At 47.0% G+C, this 19,745-nt stretch overlaps 1 protein-coding gene across 1 annotated transcript; it reads left to right on the top strand.

The window, feature by feature from the left end:
- The first annotated feature begins 13,420 nt into the window (after positions 1 to 13,420).
- Positions 13,421 to 19,530, top strand: THRSP (thyroid hormone responsive). The gene is made up of 2 exons (XM_027531692.1): positions 13,421 to 14,113; positions 18,631 to 19,530. The coding sequence occupies exon 1, from the start codon at positions 13,638 to 13,640 to the stop codon at positions 14,106 to 14,108; it is 471 nt and encodes a 156-aa protein (XP_027387493.1). The 5' UTR covers positions 13,421 to 13,637; the 3' UTR covers positions 14,109 to 14,113; positions 18,631 to 19,530.
- The last annotated feature ends 215 nt before the right edge of the window (positions 19,531 to 19,745 follow it).

Here is a 19,745-nt window from a genome sequence, read left to right on the forward strand (position 1 = left end):
AGAATCATATGCAATAATACGGAAAGATATCCAAGACAGACTGTTAAGTGAAAATGGATATTGTGGATGAAGCTGATCGTAAGAAATAAAATTCTGTGTGTGTGTGCACATGTGTGCCAGGAAAAGGCAGTAAAGAATCATATCACCCTCTTAAAAGTGTTTGTCATTGGAGGTAAGGCTGGTGGGACACACAGGAGAAGGAAGATTCTTTGTCCTTTCTGTAATATCAAAAGTAAGTGCTGGTCATCAATCAAAATGGCTACCATTAAAAACTCTACAAATAACAAATGCTGGGGAGGATGTAAAGAAAAGGGAACCCTACTGCACTGTTGATGGGAGTGTAAGTTGGTACAGCCACTATGGAGAAGTATGGCGGTTCCTCAGAAAAACAAAAATAGAGCCATCATATGAGCCAGCAATTAGATAAAATTCTAATCCAAAAATATACATGTAACTCTATGTTCATAGCAGCACTATTCACAATAGCCAGGACGTGGAAGCAACCTAAATGTCCATCAGCAGAAGGATGGATAAAGAAGAAGTGGTATATATACACAGTGGAATAATACTAAGCCATAAAAAGGAAAAAAAAAAGAATGCCATTTGCAGCAACATGGATGCAGCTAGAGATTATCATATGAAGTGAAGTAAGTCAGAAATTGACAAATACCATATATTATATCACTTATATGTGGGATCTAAAATGTGACACAAATAAACCTATTTAGGAAATAGAAACAGACTCATGGACACAGAGAACAGACTCCTGTTTGCCAAGGAGGAGGGGTTGAGAGAGAGACAGAGTGGGAGGTTGGGGTTAGCAGACGGAGCTATTATATGGAAAGGATAAACAACAAGGTTCTATTGTATAGCGCACAGAACTATATTCAGTATCCTATGGCAAACCATAATGGAAAAGAATATAAAAAAGAATGTACATATATGTATGACTGGATCACTTTGCTGTACAGCAGAAATTAACACAACATTGTAAATCAACTAAAATTTTTAAAAGTGCTGGGGTTATAGGTGATTTTGCTTTCTTTTTGAAACTGTTTTTCATGCAAACAATGTAAACACACTCAGCAAAACAGTTCCATCCTTGCCCTCAAAGGGCTCGGAATCAAGTTGGGGAGATGGGTACAGATCGAGGTAATCATAACAGAACATGAATTGTGGCAAGGCCTGTGGAAGTACGGAGGAGGGGGCACCAGGGAAGGCTTTCCAGAGAAGGAGACATTTTGACTCTGGTCTTCAAAGACCTCAAGGAGTGAAGCAAGTGGAGAAGTGGAGTAGAACTCCTCTGGTGGAAGGAAAGGCAAAGTGAGAGCAGACGTGAGGTTTGGGAGCTCAGGAGCTGACATGCAACTTGCCTGTTGGAAATGGCTGGAGCATGAAGAATTTACCAGGAGAGGGACAGGTTTGTGTTCTGGGTGTATCCTCTGGCGAGGTCTTTCCTGGGTTGAGGTTAGAGATGGTGCTCTCAGGCCAAGGTTGGAAACTAATAAGACATAAGCAAAGACTTTTCCATTCACCTCAGAATTTCAGCTGAGGCCTCCAAGGCCAGAGCTGCTGAACTTAAAATGAGTTCAGAACTCAGGAGGCGGGGAGGCAGCAGGGCTAAGAGCCATGTCCTCAGTTACCTGCCTGTCAAAGAGAGAATGTCCCCCAGGAACCCTACCGAAGACTCTCTTCAGAAAGATGTCAGGGCATTCACTCTGCCTGTCCCCCAACCCACAGCTCACCAGGAAGGGGAAGGACCATCCCCCCTCCCCCTCAAACCAGGAGAAACAGACTTTGGGAGAACTATTTGGGGAGCCTTGGACGGGGGAGGCTGTGGGATCTAGAATCTGGTGAGTTGGGGGGTAGTTCCTAGCCAAGGGGCTGCACTTCCAGCTGCGTGATTCTCTTAGGGCACATGTAGACTCCACGTTAAGGAGCAGAATGAGGCCTTCTTGGGACTTCCCTGGTGGTCCAGTGGTTAAGACTCCATGCTTCCAATGCAGAGCATGCAGGCTTGATCCCTGGTTGGGGAACTTAAGATTCCACAAAGAATCAGGAAAAATAATAAATCATTAAAAAAAAAGAATGAGGCCTTCTTGGAGAGGACCCTGTTGAAGACAGCTTCCACTTAGGGGACTCCCACAGAATGAGGCTGGACTTGTGAGGAGGGATGCAGAATCTGAGGGGCTGTAAGCACCATGAAAGAGAAAGCACACTTCTTTTTAGGGGTGCTGCAACCAAATGGTGTTGTGGGTCTCCAAGGAGCCTACCAAAAGTGCTCCTGAGGGAAAGTGTCAGCATCTGGAATCTTTCAAGACCAGAGGTACTGGAGAAGACTCTGGAGAGCCCCTTGGACTGCAAGGAGATCAAACCAGTCAATCCTAGAGGAAATCACACCTGATTTCATTGGAAGGACTGATGCTGAAGCTGAAGCTCCAATGCTTTGGCCACCTGATGCGAAGAGCCAGCTCATTGGAAAAGACCCTGATGCTGGGAAAGATTGAGGGCAGGAGGAGAAGAGGACGACAGAGAATGAGATGGTTGGATGGCATCACCGACTCCATGAACATGCTGCTGCTGCTGCTAAGTCACTTCAGTCGTGTCATACTGTGTGTGACCCCATAGACGGCAGCCCACCAGGCTCCCCCATTCCTGGGATTCTCCAGGCAAGAACACTGGAGTGGGTTGCCATTTCCTTCTCCAATGCATGAAAGTGAAAAGAGAAAGTGAAGTCTCTCAGTTGTGTCCCACTCTTAGAGACCCCATGGACGGCAGCCCACCAGGGCTCCTCCGTCCATGGGATTTTCCAGACAAGAGTACTGGAGTGTGGTGCCATTGCCTTCTCCGCCATGAACATGAGTTTGCACCAATTCCAGGGGATGGGGAAGGACAGGGAAGCCTGGCGTGCTGCAGTCTATGGGGTCGCAAAGAATCAGGCACTACTTAGGGACCGAACAAACGAAAGACCAGAGGGCAGTGTCGTGGGTAGACCTTCTTGCCTGTGACTTTTCCGCTCCCTCTGCCCCCAACTCTGGAGAGCCAGAGACAGCCCGGGAAGGAGCAGGAGGAACAGAAGTTTTGCAGGGGAGGGAGACTGCCCGGTGCCCTCCCCAGCCAGCAGGTGTCCCAGCCAGAGGGAGCTGGACCCGGGCAGGTTTGCTTTAACGCTTGCCCACGGCACGTAGATTACCTGATTATAAACGAGAGACTCTCTAAAAGCTAGGAGACCTGCCAAGATTTCATCCCTGGAAGAGTAAAGCATGAGTGCGCAGAATCGGTTCTAAAGGACAGCTGTCAGACAAGAAAGAAATAGGCTCCGCGATTTCCAGCTGTTGAGTCAAACCTCTTTCTTTAATAAAGAGCTCGGAAACATTAATGACGCCTATCTAGCGAATTGGGTCTTAGAACGGTTTTCCTCCCACTCTCTCCCCGTCGTTCAATCCTTTTCATCTAAACGAGACGGACAATTACCTCTTGGAAACGCGTTTGCTTCCGCCCAGGGACCCAGAGGTTGGCGCGGGCGGAGCCGCGGTCCTGGCCTGCCCCGCAGCGCCCGCTTCTGTCCGGAGCTGCAGTGGCCGGGCCCCGCCCCCCGCCCCCCCCCCCCCCCCCCCCCCGGCTGTTTCGCGTCCGGCTCTGGGGCTGGAACCCCGCCCAGTCTTCCTGGAGTCTGCAGGGTTCGAAGCGACGCATGCCTTCGTGTACTGAATGGTCACTTGAGAGGTGTACACTTGCCAATGGGGTGAGAGCCTATCCGATGGGGAGGGGACTTATCTGGTCAGAAAGGTCAGCCGCAGAGCGTGGGGCTGGGCGAAAGGGTGAGGTGGAAAGTGGGGGAGTAAAGATTTGGAAAAGCTACTGTGGAGTTCCAAATTGGGAAAGGAGTATGTCAAGGCTGTATATTGTCACCCTGCTTATTTAACTTACATGCAGAGTACATCATGCGAAACGCCAGGCTGGATGAAGCACAAGCTGAAATCAAGATTGCCTGGAAAAATATCAATAACCTCAGATATGCAGATGACGCCTGCATATGGCAGAAAGTGAAGAGGAACTAAAGAGCTTCTTGATGAAGGTGAAAAAGGAGAGTGGGAAAAGCTGGCTTAAAACTCAACATTCAGAAAACTAAGATCATGGCATACAGTCCCATCACTTCCTGGCAAATAGATGGGGAAACAATGAAAACAGTGACAGACTTTACTTTTTTGGGGCTCCAAAATCACCACAGATGGTGACTGCAGCCATAAAATTAAAAGACACTTGCTCCTTGGAAGAAAAGCTATGACCAACCTATAGCATATTAAAAAGCAGAGACATTACTTTGCCAACAAAGATCCGTCTAGTCAAAGCTATGGTTTTTCCAGTAGTCATGTATGGATATGGGAGCTGGACTTTAAAGAAAGCTGAGCACTGAAGAATTGTTGCTTTTGAACTGTGGTGTTGGAGAAGACTCTTGAGAGTCCCTTGGACAGCAAGGAGATCAAACCAGTCAATCCTAAAGGAAATTGATCCTGAATATTCATCGGAAGGACTGATGATAAAGCTGTAGCTCCAATACTCTGCACATGACTGAGCAACTGAACTGAACTGAGCTGTGAAGTTTGGGAGAGGGGGGCAATATTCTTGCTACTTTGTGTCCTTGGACATTTGCTCAAGCTGGTACCTCTACCTGGAAAACATTTCCCATATTTCTTTTTTTGTTGTTGTTGTTTTAAGTACTTGATGTATTAATAAATACGAGAGAATGAATTATATAAATATCCATGTACCCATCACTCAGCTTGAGAAATAAGACCTAACAAATAGAAAGTACCTGTGTATACCCCTCTCTTTCATCCTCCTTCTACCCAGAGATGGCTCCTTAAGTTGCTGTTTTCATTCCCATTTAAGTTTTTATTTACTGTATGTGCATACCCAGTTGCTCAGTCGTATCTTACATGTAGGTCTTGGGACTCCAAGGCCCTGCTGCTCCCTCAGATAGTTTTCTTAGCTGGTCATTTGACTCTTGATGCCTCAAAATCCTCCATTCAGAAGACTGTTGTTTTTTTTAGTTCGAAAGAGCCTCTATTTAGTTCAACTCCTCAATTTTCCAGGTGGGAAACTGAGGCCTGGAGAGGTGGGGTGACTTGCTTAAGGTTCCCCAGTAAGCTGCTGCTGCTAAATTGCTTCAGTCATGTCCAACTCTATGGAACCCCATAGACGGCAGCCCACCAGGCCCCCCCGTCCCTGGGATTCTCCAGGCAAGAACACTGGAGCGGGTTGCCATTTCCTTCTCCAATGCATGAAAATGAAAAGTGAAAGTGAAGTTGCTCACTCATGTCCGACTCTTAGCGACCCCATGGACTGCAGCCCACCAGGCTCCTCCATCCATGGGATTTTCCAGGCAGGAGTACTGGAGTGGGGTGCCATTGCCTTCTCCTCCCAGTAAGCTAGTTGTGGCTTTTTTCTTTTTAAAGATTAAAAAAAAAATTTGTTATTGTTTTAGTTGCTAAGTTGTGTCTGACTCTTGCAATCCCATGGACTATAGCCCCCTAGGCTCCTCTGTCCATGGGATTTTCCAGGCAAGAATTCTGGAGTGGATTGCCATTTCCTCTTCCAGGTGACCTTCCTGACCCAGGGATTGAACTCACGTCTCCTGCATTGACAGGCAGATTCTTTACCACTGAGCCACCAGGGAAGCTTTTTTTTTTTTTTATTTGATAGGGACCATTTTAAAAGTCTTTATTAAATTTGTTACAGTATTGTTTCTGTTTCATGTTTTGGTTGTTTGACTGTGAGGCATGTGGGATTTTAGTTTCTCTACTAGGGATTGAACCCACACCCGCTGCATTGGAAGGCAAAGTCTTAACTACCAGATCACCAGGGAAGTTCCAGATGTGGCTTTAAGGACATTATTTTCTGATTGGTAGTACTGGTTGTTCCCTCTACCTGCAAGACAGAGCTTCCAGAAACTGAGAATATTCAGGTCTCAATATGTTAATGAATATTTCTTTTCCCCTGGGGTAATAACCATGCTTGGAATGAATTCCTGACCCCTTGACCATAGGCATCCCCTGAGGATCTCATTGAAATGGAGATTCAGGAGATCTGGGCAGGGCCTGAGACTCTGCCTTTCTGGTGAGCTCCCTGGTGCTTGGATGCTGCTGGTCTGCAGAGCACACTTGTATAGTAGCAAAGCTCTAGCTCATTAAGTTGTTTTCTTCCTGGTACATGTCACCATGTGATATGGTCATATTTATTTATGAGTATGTTGATTGTGGATCTCTTCTCACTAGCTACAAACTGCCTGAGTGGGGTGCCTTGTCTGCCTCATGCCCTGTTATAACCACAGGCCCAGCACAGCGCAGACACAAAGCAGGCTCTCAACACATGAAGTCCCCCCAGTGACAGAGCGAGTCTTTTTCTGGAGGGTAAGTGCCAAGGTCCAGCCCTGGCTGATCCAGAGAGTTCGAAGCGGGGACGGCGTCGGCAAGGATCAGGATACAATAGCTTCAATTAGATATTAATTAGAGATATAAAGAGTAATAGAATGAGGATAGCTCAGTAGGAAAATTCAGTGGAGAAAAGAGGCTGAGTAGCTTGGTTTACGCGGGAAACCAATAAAAGTTCAAGACAAGAAGTTTGCACCACTTACGTAGGCCGCAGGCGTCCTTCCGTTCTCCCAAAGGAGAGGAGACACTGAGGCCTCCCTGGTCGGATCTTAGAAGCCCAGGCAAAATTAGTAAGCTTGGTGGGTTCCGCGCTCCAGATGGAGACTCAGCCAGAGTTTGAGAAAGAGAGTGACATGGGGAGACCAGTATTTCGAGAAACTGATCCCAATTCTTTATTTTCCATGGTCTGCTTTTATACACTGAGATGTTATGCAAAAGTCACGCAGGGTCAGCAGTCCTGACTTTTATCAAAGTCAGGTGCTTCATACAAATGTATACAGAGGTCTTAGGGGTGTTACCTCATCTTCTGGTCAGGGGGCCTGCTGACAATTTATGACCCTCTCCTTGTGACAGCGGTCAGTCAACCAGGACACTTATTTCTCCAGGGGTGATTATTCTTAAACAGATGCCACCCAGATAAAGTTACATTCCTATAGGGTGAGGGTGTAGTGGGTTTTAGTTAAGGAAAGAATTTACTTAGCCTAAGGTCTAACGTGATTAATATCAAAGGTTAATACTTATTTCTTCTATATATTCATTAATGTGTATAAGGGCAAGGGGATGTGGAGACTTAGCAGTAAGCATTGGCTCAACAAATGAAAAACCCTTCACCAATTTCTAATCAGCCCACTATACTTATACTGATGGTTTTCTAAGGAACCTGTTTTTAGAAGGTTTAAAGCATCTCGTGCCTCTCATGGTTGGGAGGCTGTGAGCAATCACATGTGGCCCGACAAGCCTGTCAGGCAGGCTAGAGAACCTTCAAAGGAGTTTGTAGGTTGAAACACTCCTATCACGCCCAGGAATTATTATTAACTGGAGCTCTAAGTTAACTCCTTTTCTGAGAGAGGTGGTGGGGGACAGCCCCCCCCCTCCCCGTAAAGTCAGAGGTGTAGGCGAGAGCACAAAGTAGTAAAGTAGGCAGACTCTGGTTATGGGAGTAGATGCTCGAGGATTTCCAGGGGGACTCCTGAGACTCGATCCCACCTTTGCATATGCCGAGCCTCCTTCCTCATGACCTTTGCCATGGGCGGAGTGCCTCACTCTGGCCCCCAACAGGTAAGGACTTTGGTTTGCTTTTGACTCCTCCTGGTAAGGCTGGGGGTGGGAGCACATGGTGACTTGACCCCAGATGTTCCCCAGTAGATCAGACCTGGAGTGACAGACAGCCCGAGATCCACGGCCATCAGGTGATATAAGGGTGTGTATTCTGTTTTTTTTTTTTTGGCAGCACCCTAAGGCATGTGGGATCTTAGTGCCCCTGCCAGGGGTTGAACCCTTGCTCCCTGCATTTGAAGAGCAGAGTCTTAACCACTGGCCCACCAGGGAATTCCCACGAGTGTAGGTATATATCATTTTTAAAGCTAGAAAACTTGTCACAGCCTAGCTGTGAGCCCATTCTGTAGCTGCCTGGGCTCAAGCCCTGACACGCTTTCTTGGAGTCTGGCTGCCCCAGAGCACGACTTGATCAGCTCATCCCTGGCACAACATTCACATGGTGTTCCTGGCCCGGCTCTTGAGGGCCTTGACCCCAGTCCATCTGGGGCCAGTTCAGGTTTTCTAACTTGGGATGATCAGGTAACCTGAGGGTGAGGTCATAGGCAGTTCTGCAGAGGCCATTCTAGTAAAGGGGCTCATTCAGCCTCAGCTTCCCCACCTGAGGGCGGGAGGGAAGTCTGGGGGAAATGGAATGGTGCTTGAGGTCTAGCCCACCTTCTGCTACCTCCTTGTTCTCCATTGCTACTTCTGCCTGCAGTGGCCCAGCCGCACAAGATAAGCTCCCAACCCTGAGACATGGCAGGGACCCCTGAGTCCAGCAGACCCTTCTGGAACCAAGGGCCACCTCTCCTGCCCCCGTCTCCCCTGAGATCTCACGTCCTTGTCCTTTCTTTCTTGCCTTCCTCCTCTCCCCACTCCCAGAACTTGTCTGAACCCAGCCTGTGCCCTTAGTTCCCTGATACCTGGAGCCAGCTGGCAGCTGCTGACTCAGGAACATTTTATCTTTCATCTGCCAGGTAGGCCTGGACACAGTCTCCGTCTGTAGCCCTGACCGTGCAGACTCTCCTGCCCCCCTTCACAGGGCTACTTGGTCTGTTCTGCATTTGTTCATTCATGCAGCTCATTGAGGGGCTTCCTTGGTGGCTCAGATTCCTTGGTAAAGAATCTGTCTGTAATCCAGGAGACCTGGGTTTGAGCCCTGAGTCAAGAAGATCCCCTGGAGAAGGCAGTGGCAACACACTTCAGCATTCTTGCCTGGACTATTCGATGGACAGATAAGCCTGGTGGGCTACAGTCCATGGGGTTGCAGAGTCAGATATGACTGAGTGACTGACACCCACACATAGAGTTCATTTATCCCCCTGTTATCAGTTTGCTCACTCACGCATGCGTGCAGCTCCCCTTCCATCCCTGGGGCCATGTCCGTGAGCAAGTCTGGGAATGGACGAGCCTGAGATGAGATTATGATGCATACACAGGGGCAGAATAACACAGTGGGCCACAGAGGGGCTGTGCTTTGGTGGAGTCCCCCAAAGTCTAAGCTGTAGAGGTGTTGTAGCCACACGTTCCGGGAAACAAACTCACTCAGAAGGACAATGCAGATAGTGGAATGCAGTTTATTACACCAGCGGGCCCAAGGCAGAGTCTCCTCTTAGCCAAGGACCCCGACCAGCATTTGTGAAAATCTTTTATACCCCATGTGTTCGTGTCTGAACCCACCACTCCAAATTCCTTGAGACTTACATAAACCAAGGAAAATACAATCCCAATAACCCCATCATTCACGTGCTATGTGCTCATGTGCTCAAACAGTCAAACAATTAGCCAATAATCAATAAACCTGAGGTTACACTCCAGTAGATACAGAAAAATTTATGGCCTGTCTGGAGGAAGGGGTGATTAGTGTATGTTTTCTCTTAGGTGATGAGTAACCTAGATATGATCTTCAAGGTTCCCCTGTCTGGGGGGGCTCTTATCCTTCTGTTGTTTTCATAGGCACTAAACACAGAGTTCAGAGTCCATTGGAAAGGTGGCTGGGCATGATCATCATGAACAGGCCTAAGATGAAGTCCAGGCCCTATGAATTCCTTCTTCAGAGGACTTAATGAAGACCAGTCCCCTTGTTGAATAGATGGGGAAAGGGAGGCCCAGGAGGCCACTGCTGATGGGGCCCTCCTGCCCGGCCCACCACTCTGGCTCAGTTCTCCCAGCCCTGTCTATAAGCAGAACATCATGTTTTCCAGACCCGAGTCAGTGACTCTGGACCTGGGTTAACGAGAAAGGCACTAGACCTGGGTAATGATATCCTTAGTGACCCAAACATGGATTCAGAAGGAATTATACGACCAGGACTGAAAGGCCTTTTCCTCAGAGATCTCCAAACCCTTCCCTTTACAGTCATGGATGCTAGGGCCCAGGAAGCCTGGTCACAAGTGGACCTGGACGCAGGCCCGGAACCCAAACCACAGTGTCCAGACTCCTGGTCTCTGGCTAAATCCACTGCTCAGCCATCCTGGATGTTCAAATACAGAGGAAGCCCCATTTTCCAGAGGAAAGATATTTTAAGAATGTTTTCCCTTCCCTGGCAGTCCTGTACTGGGACTGTGCTTTCACTGCCGAGGGTGTAGTTTTGATTTCCCGGCCAGGGAACTTCGACTCCCAAGCGGCATGGTGTGGTATTTTCCTAGAAAAGTAAAAAAGCAAACAAAAAGTATTTTAGGGCTAAAATGAATTAGTCAAATGTTTACTTAAGTAATCTATTAAAATTATATTTTCCCACTTTATTAATTTAGAAAACTTGCTGTTTTCCACTCATAGGTTAGGAAATAGTTTTATGCAAATTCTCCATGTAGCTGACTGACGGAGTTAATGTCGGGCTAATGCATCTTAATTGGAGGATAATTACTTTACAATGTTGTGTTGGTTTCTGCCATACAAAAACATGACTCAGCCATAAATATATATATATGTTCTGTCCATCTTGAACCTCTCTCTCTCCCACCCTCCACCCCATCCCACACCTTTAGGTTCTTTATACATACATATATATACATATTTGGCTGCATCAGGTCTCAGCTATGGCACACAGGATCTTTGTTACATCGTGTGGGATCTTTCATTGCAGTGCATGGACTCTCTGGTTGGGACACACAGGCTGAGCTGCTCCACGGCATGTGGCATATTAGTTCTTGGACCAGGGATGGAACCTGCACTGTTGCAAGGTTGGATTCTTAATCACTGAACCACAAGCGAAGTCCTCTGGCTAATGTATATTGCAAACTGTTTGTTTACATTAACATATTGAGAAAGAACAGTGTGTATGAGGAAGACTGCCAGGACAGGAGTATGGCATACCTCTCCTAGAAGTCTGGAAAAGAGCCTCCCTTTAGAGTCAGGCCCATGAGCTGATTTTGAGCACCTGCCATGCCTGGGCCATGTGTGGCTGCAGCCACTTGGACTCCCTCACTGGGTCAAAGGCCTCACTACTGCCTCCTTCCAAGCCAGGGACCCTATTTTTCAAGGTGACTGGACATTATAACCAAGGACTCTAGAGTGCATCAGAAAGTGAGTCTAATGGTAATCCATCAGCCAGCATCTACTGAGCATTTGCAGGTCTGGGCACCAGGATAGGTACAAAGGGAATGGAAGTGTATGTAGCAAGCCCTAGAATGGAAGAATAAAGGAGAAATTAGGAGCATAGCATAGGAAATAGGAATGGCCAGGAGGCAGTGCATGTTTACTGAGGTTTTGCAATATATATCAGGTATTACACACAAATGTTGTCTCTAGTCCTCATAACTGTTAATATCAGTGGGCAGGATTTACCACTAATTCCAATTTCTGTTTGTCTAAAAGCTAATAGTGTGCATCTTAAGACTAATTACTTGACCTTCTTAGGCTTCAATTTCCTCCTCTGTGAACAAAGACTATCTACGCCATAGGATTATTGGGAGAATTGACTTCTGTTCTAAGCACTTTGCATGTATCAGCTTAGCTTAGGATAGCAAATCCTCAGTCAATGCTTGCTCTTATCATTATTATAACTTAGGAGGAAGTTGAACCTTAAAGAGGAGTGGTGACTAGCCCAAGGTCACACAGCCAGAGGGAAGAGGAGTTGACCGTGCTCTATGTTCTGCTTACAACCTGCAATACAGAAAGGGTTACAAGTGGAAGCTTTGCCCTCACAGCAGACCCATGGCTGGACTTGACTGCCCTCTGTGCCTTAGAGAGGCAAGGCCAATTGTCCAATGCAGGGTGACCCCAGGTCATCTGCAGCCATGTGCCTGGCCAGCCCATCAAGGGGTCCTGGAGAGAGGGATGGCTGTCACTTTCTTCTGAGGCCTGGAGAGCTGGGCTGGGCCTCCTCCTGTCATGTCTGAGACTCCCCTTTCCTGAGTCTCAGTTTCCTCATTTGGAAAGGGGGACACTAATGTTTTTCTGCTCAATCTGCAGTGTGACTAAGCAAGTTAAAGATGGTTTTTTCACACTATCCTGTTGTGCTCATATAAGCAGAGTTAAGGCCCATGACTTTTGGATAGGGTGAATGTTTTGATTTCATGGGGGAGGGGTGGCGGGGCTGTGTAGCGAGTTAGATTCCAGTTCAATACAAAGACAAACAATCTCATGCCTCCGGGCATAGGAGTAGAAGGAAGTGGTCCAGTGGGTGAGCCCCAGTCAGGAGGGTGCAGAGGGGCCCCTGCCCGGAGTGGGGGTGAAAGTAGCCTAGTTGAGACAAGATGACCTCCCACGGGCTCCTCCTCCTGTCTCCTCCCATGCTGGGGCAGAAGGTACTTAGTAAATCTTTCCTCTCAAAGTGGAGTTGCAAGCAGGGCCTGACTCAGAACCCAGAAGGCGTTGTTCACTTGACTCTGCTACTAATTGCTACTAACTTGTGAAACTTGGAACCTCTCACTAGGGTTCATTTTTCTAATTATTAAGAAGTATAGCAAACACAGTTTGCCAGCTGTGAAAATGTGGCAATGCAAGGGATTATTATCTCAAGACTGTTGGCCGAAACACTGGGTCAATGGTGAAGACGAAGCTTCATAACTCATGGGATTACAGGCTAGTATTGAGAGGGACCTGAGCATTAATCCAGCAACTGAAGGGATAATACATCTGGGGACTACACTTTGTGATTTACAAAGCATTTTGTTTAGCCTTGTCTCCTTACAATAACACCTCAAATCTACAGACAAGGAGATGGATCCTGTTAACTTGTATAACTTATGCAACTTCACACATCAGTCTAGACTCCTAACTGGAGGTGAGAGAGAGGTGGTCCCAGGCTGGAATCCCAGCCCCAAAGGCACCATGGGCAAGTTACTTTAGCTGTGTGCACCTCAGTTTTCTCATTGGTAAAATGAGAATGTTAAAGCACTCATTGTATGGACTGGGTGAAAGAGCTCAGTGTAGTACTTGATGCAAAGTGAGCGCTCTTAAGTGTTAACTAGCAAACGATGACAACACACAACTGAGAAATTGCAGAACCAGACTTCTGGCTCCCATCTGAGAGCTCTTTGTCCCACATTAAGCAGTTTCATGGCGTGACCCTCTTCCCTAGTTCATTTCACAGCTGAGGCACCCAAATGAAAGAAGCAAGTTGGACATTAAGACACAGATAGTCAGTGGGCAGCTTGGTCTTAGGTGACCTGAGAGAATTAATTATTGCCTCGGGGTCAAGTGCACCAGCTGCCAAAGGAAAAGGCTGCCCTGTAAATGGCTCTGCAAGCTGATGAAGGAGGAGCCGGGCTCTTTCTGACGCAGTCACAGAACACTGAAATGACAGTCAGAAGTCTGGCAGTTCTGTTGCTGGGCAGATGGATCACCTGATACAGGACGTTGGGACCCAAGCCCTAGGATTGGCCTAAAAGAGGGCTGTGTTGACCTACTGGCTGGGTCTTGGCATCCTGTCAAACTGCTGTGCATACTGACATAAAAATAACAGCCTGGAAACAGAGGCCGAGGCAGTCTGCAGGACTCCATATGGAAGATAAAGCCATCATGCAGGTGCTGACCAAGCGCTACCCCAAGAACTGCCTGCTGACCGTCATGGACCGGTACCTGGCCGTGGTGCGCAACATGGAGCAGGTGGTGATGATCCCCAGTCTTCTGCGGGACATGCAGCTGAGCACACACGGGTACCATGCCCAGGCGGGCGCCTCCGATCTCTACAACTACTTCACCATGCTCAAGGCCATCCGCATGGATATGGAGCACGGGCTGCTGCCCCGGCAGGAGTGGCAGGCCAAGGTGGCAGGTGGCAAAGCCGAGGGAGCTGAGACTGAAGCTGAAGAGATGGAAGAGGCTGAGGAGGAGAGCGTGTTGGGGCAGCTGGACCTGGAAGCCCAGTTCCACCTGCACTTCGCTAGCCTTCATCATATCCTCACCCATCTTACCCTGAAAGCGGAGGAGGTGACAAGGAGATACCAGGAGAAAATGGGACAGGCCGTGTAGGAAAGGTAATGGTGGCCGTGCTCATGTCCACCGAGGGCATTCCAGGGGAGGAGAGGGAGCAGTGGTGAACCCAGTGGGAAAGGGCGAGCCCGGCTCTCAGACAGCCACCCTCGCTTTTGAGTATTGAGACCACAACCCAGGAAGGCCCAAGGCCAGGCCTGTCTTACTCTCCTTCTGACCCAGAATTGGTGAGTAATCATGGTGAACTATTATGGAAACATAAGGAAAAGTGGTTGGTGTGTGCATGCCTTATGTGCACTTGTATGCATTTATTAGTAAGTATGCAAATATTTGGACTTCCCTGACAGTTCACACGGTAAAGAATCTGCTTGCACTGCAGGAGACCCGGGTTCAATCCAGGTCAGGAAGATCCCCTGAAGGGCATGGCTACCCACTCCAGTATTCTTGCCTGCAAAATTTCATGGACAGAGGACCCTGGTGAGCTACATTCCACAGGGTTGCAAAGAGTCAGGCATGACTGAGCAACTAATATTTTGCATCACTTCATGTGAATATTTGGAGCTGTATGAACTGAACAAGTGTGTTCTCACCATTGACTTCTTTAAGAATCTGATTAAAGCCAAGGACTCTCTCCCCAGAGTCTAGGCATATAGACATATATATGACTGTATATGCAACTTCAGAGGCCCATCCATGAATTCTAAAATAAGAACCTCTGATGTCACATATTAATAATAGCTTCTATTTGAGCATGTAATAAATGTCAATATAGTCCCTAAATGCTTGAGATAGGATGAACTCGTTTAATCTTCATAACAATTCTAGGAATATAGTTTTTATTATTTCTATTTTATAAATGAAGAACCTTACCCAAGGCACGTGTTTATTTGGGTGTTGAATGTGAGTTTTGTGTGTGTGTGGCACTGCTTCCAACGTTTTTTCTAGTTATGGGATACGGAGAATTATATTTATATGGCATCTGGGATACATGGGTGAAGCTGCCGGGGTACATGACTGAGGCTGTTCACCAGAGTCCCGCAACTAGCAGAGGTGCTCTGGCCATCCCAAGTTGCAGCCAGCCAAGCGGAAAGTTAAAGGACCACCTTGTGGACACTCTAACTTGTACTAGGCACACCAGCGTGGAGGCATGCCTGCTGGGAAGCCCAGTTGAGAGGACATATACATACATGTTGGGATCTGAGCCCAGAAGGGCTGGGGTTGTGAGGTGTAGGTGAAGGAAGCTAGACAAGCAGGTGGTGGTGCCACACAGGGTAGGAGGTTGGAAGGGGATCTGGGACGGTCTTGGGTGGGTCACTCCTGGGTAGATGGGAGAAATTTGGCCACAACACCTGCCAATTTTGATCCTGTGTCACATGCCAGCCCTGTTCCCATTAGCTGGCTTCATCGGTGATAAACCATGTCCATGTCCGTGGGAATCTCAAAGCACCCGATGTAAGTATTTGGGCAGAATTTTTATCCTCATTTTACCTGTAAGAAAATTAAATCCAGATAGAGGAAGTGTCTCACCCAAAGTCACATAATTGTTTAGTCGCTAAGTTGTGTCCATCTCTTTTGACCCTATGGACTGTAGCCCACCAGGCTCCTCTGTCCATGGGGTTTCCCAAGCAAGAATACTGGAATGGGTTGCCATTTCCTTCTCCAGGGGATCTTCTTGACCCAGGGATTAAACCTGAGTCTTCTGCATTGCAGGCAGATTCTTTACTGCTGAGCTACCAGTGAAACCCCGCATAATTGGTAAGGGGATAAAAAAAGCAAGACTGGCCCCAGAGCTGGGCATTCTTTTTTTTTTTTTTTTTGGCTGTGCTGGGTCTTTGTTTCTGCACGGACTTTCTCTGGTTGTAGTGCACGGGTTTCTCACTGGGGTAGCTTCTATTTTTTTTTTTACAGTAAATGTGAAAATACTTGGACATTTTTATCTTTGTTTAGTTTTGGCTGCACTGGGTGTCCATTGCTGCATGCAGGCATTCTGTAGTTGCGGTGAGTGTGGCTGACTCTAGCTGTGGTGCGCGGGCTTCTCACCGCAGTGGCTCCTCTTGTTGCAGAGCATGGGCTCCAGGGTGCACAGGGCTCAGTAGTCATGCGCACAGGCTTAGTGGGATCTTCCCGGGATCTCACCTGTGTCCCCTGCATTGGCAGGCTGATTCTTAACCACTGGACCATAGGGGAAGCCCCTGGGGTAGCTTCTCTTGTTGTAGAGCAAGGCTGTAGGTGTGTGGGCTCAGTAGTTGTGGCACACGGGCCTAGTTGCTCCGTGGCATGTGAAATCTTCCCGGACCAGGGATCAAACCTGTGTCCTCTGCACTAGCTGGCAGATTCCTAACCAGGGAAGTCTGATCTGGGTGTTCTTTCCGTCAGATTTAGTCTCTGCCATATTTCCTGAGGCTACTCTGTAATGATGGGTAGTACACATGGACCCTAAATACACAGTCTAGAGAGTTCTGCTCAGTCATTTTCCCTTTCCCTACCTCAAACCTGGGCTTCCCAGGTGGCTCAGTGGTAAAGAATCTGCTTGCCAATGTAGGAGACTTGAGTTAAATCCCAGGGTCAGGAAGATTCCCTAGAGAAGGCAATTGCAATCCTCCCCAGTATTCTTGCCTGGAAAATCCCATGGACAGAGGAACCTGGGGGCTACAGTCCATGTGGTTGAAAAAGAGTTGGACATGACTCAGTGACTAAACAACTTCAAACCTGCACCCAAACTGCCAACTTCAACCCTGTGTCCCTCTCCTCTTGAAGCTCCCTGAGTGGCCTTTCAGAGGTTCTTCTTGACTGTAAGGGGGCTGGGTCAAGAGCTCTGGGTTCAAGTTCTGATCCCACCTCTAATGAGCTGTGCAGCCTTGCTTTTGCTCACTTCTCTGGGTTTCAGTTTATTCACTGAATAATAAAGGTATTAGTAAAAGGATTGGCACTTGAACAGGTTTATAGTTTAAAATTACTTGCATATCAATGATCTAATGGAATTACAATTCCCTTTAACACATGAAAAAACCTGGAGGTCTGAGAGAGAAAATGAGTCTGAGGTTACTCAGGAAATGGCAAAGCCAAGATGTGAATGGACCCTGGCCTAACTCACATCTAATTCCTTTCCTCTACACTACAGATTTCCTTAGCACTGTAGAATTCTGCAGCAAGGGCTGGAGGTAAGAATTAGGGATGGCAGAGCAGTGAGATACATCACTCCTTGACCTGCCAAACCTCTTGGAAGACAAGAGCAGCCAGTTTTACACTGTAACACACTTCAACACACTCTAACTTGTTTTTTGTGTGGCTGAAGCAACAGTTAGAACTGGACATGGAACAACAGACTGGTTCCAAATAGGAAAAGGAGTACGTCAAGGCTGTACATTGTCACCCTGCTTATTTAACTTCTATGCAGAGTACATCATGAGAAACGCTGGGCTGGAAGAAACACAAGCTGGAATCAAGATTGCCGGGAGAAATATCAATCACCTCAGATATGCAGATGACACCACCCTTATGGCAGAAAGTGAAGAGGAACTAAAAAGCCTCTTGATGGAAGTGAAAGTGGAATGAAAAAGTTGGCTTAAAGCTCAACTTTCAGAAAACGAAGATCATGGCATCTGGTCCCATCACTTCATGGGAAATAGATGGGGAAACAGTGGAAACAGTGTCAGACTTGATTTTTCTGGGCTCCAAAATCACTGCAGATGGTGACTGCAGCCGTGAAATTAAAAGATGCTTACTCCTTGGAAGGAAAGTTATGTCCAACCTAGATAGCATATTGATAAGCAGAGACATTACTTTGCCAACAAAGGTCCGTCTAGTCAAGGCTATGGTTTTTCCAGTGGTCATGTATGGATGTGAGAGTTGGACTGTGAAGAAGGCTGAGCGCCGAAGAATTGATGCTTTTGAACTGTGGTGTTGGAGAAGACTCTTGAGAGTCTCTTGGACTGCAAGGAGATCCAACCAGTCCATTCTGAAGGAGATCAGCCCTGGGATTTCTTTGGAAGGAATGATGCTAAAGCTGAAACTCCAGTACTTTGGCCATCTCACGCGAAGAGCTGACTCATTGGAAAAGACTGATGCTGGGAGGGATTGGGGGCAAGAGGAGCAGGGGACGAGAGAGGATGAGATGGCTGGATGGCATCATTGACTCTATGGACATGAGTCTAAGTGAACTCCGGGAGTTGGTGATGGACAGGGAGGCCGGGCGTGCTGTGATTCATGGGGTTGCAAAGAGTCGGACACAACTGAGCGACTAAACTGAACTGAACAAAAGTTAAAAAAAAAAAAAAAAAATCTAGCTTCTTGTCCTGGCTCTGCACTGATCTCTTTATGCCCTGGACAACTTATTTCACCTTTCTGTAGTTTTCCTGCTAGTAAAAGGTAGAGATGAAGCTAGATGATGTTTTGCAGCTCTGACAACCATATTCTTCTCATAGTGCTGTAAGGCCACTAGGGTTTTTCTACAAACACTTTTGCACTTTTTCAATAGGTTTCCTATTTCAATAGACATGTGACAGCACTTTAATGGTGTGAACTTATACTGACTTGTTTTTTTAAATTTGTGCACCCACAGCTTACTCCACATGATAGAAGGCAGTCCCTGTGATGAAGACATGGTGCAGTTTGCTAGCTTGATGATGCTAAGACCAGAAAGACCTGGACCTGCAACTACAAGTGATGATTTGGATGTCTGGGAATCCTCCCTACCTTCCTCTGAGCACCAGTTCCTGGACTCATCACTGCATCACCGTTAGGCTGCCTGCTGCTGTTCACAACTCCTCACTCCTCTTACTAGCTTGGGGTGGAAGCCAGTGATTCATGAGGGACCACATGTCTGTCACCTGGTCAGTGTGTTACAGTAGAAACAGAAGTTCTAGCATCTGACTAACCAAAGTTCACATCCTTCTCTCTTGGCAGTCATTAACTGCAATTGTGGCCTAAATTTCCTCGTCTATAAAATGGAGATGGTGTTACCTATCTCATGAAGTTGCTTTGAAAATTAAACAGTAAGTCAAAAGCATCTGGCATGTGAGAGCTAATATTATAGGTCTATTTTTCCTCCCACCCTCAACTTCTATTTGTTCTAGTCCTCCCTTACTTTCTACCCTACAGAACTAAGAAGCCGAGTCCTCAACTCTGAGTGGTTCACACTCCTATGCCTATTGAGCAGAGATAAACTATAAACTTATTTATTGCAGCAATAAAAATACCTTGTATTTGTACATATCTTTATTAACTTCTAAAGTGCTTTCTCAGACATGATTTCATTTTTAACAAGTAGGACTCAAGAGAAGAGAGGTGGAACCATGTGATTTTGTCCATCTGCTTATATTCATACTGCCACCTAATCTCAAATCACATGTAAACAATTTTATTAATCTCCAAAACCTAATCTGATTATGAAATCTGAGCTTAGAAACAAAAACTTTGGACAAGTTTTTGGACTTGATAAGCAATAAAGAGTAAAACCTCATTCTAGTTGTGTGGGATCTTTTACTTCTAATCCACTGTAGATGGGCTTCTCTGGGGGCTCAGATGGTAAACAATCTGCTTGCAATGCAGGAGACCCAGGTTCAATCCCCTGGAGAAGGGAACGGCTACTTACTCCAGTATTCTTGCCTGGAGAATTTCATGGACAGAGGAGCCCCGAGGGCTACAGTACATGGGGTTGCAAAGAGTCGGACACAA

Source organism: Bos indicus x Bos taurus, chromosome 29 (assembly GCF_003369695.1).
Source record: "Bos indicus x Bos taurus breed Angus x Brahman F1 hybrid chromosome 29, Bos_hybrid_MaternalHap_v2.0, whole genome shotgun sequence".
In the NCBI taxonomy this organism is placed as follows: domain Eukaryota; kingdom Metazoa; phylum Chordata; class Mammalia; order Artiodactyla; family Bovidae; genus Bos; species Bos indicus x Bos taurus.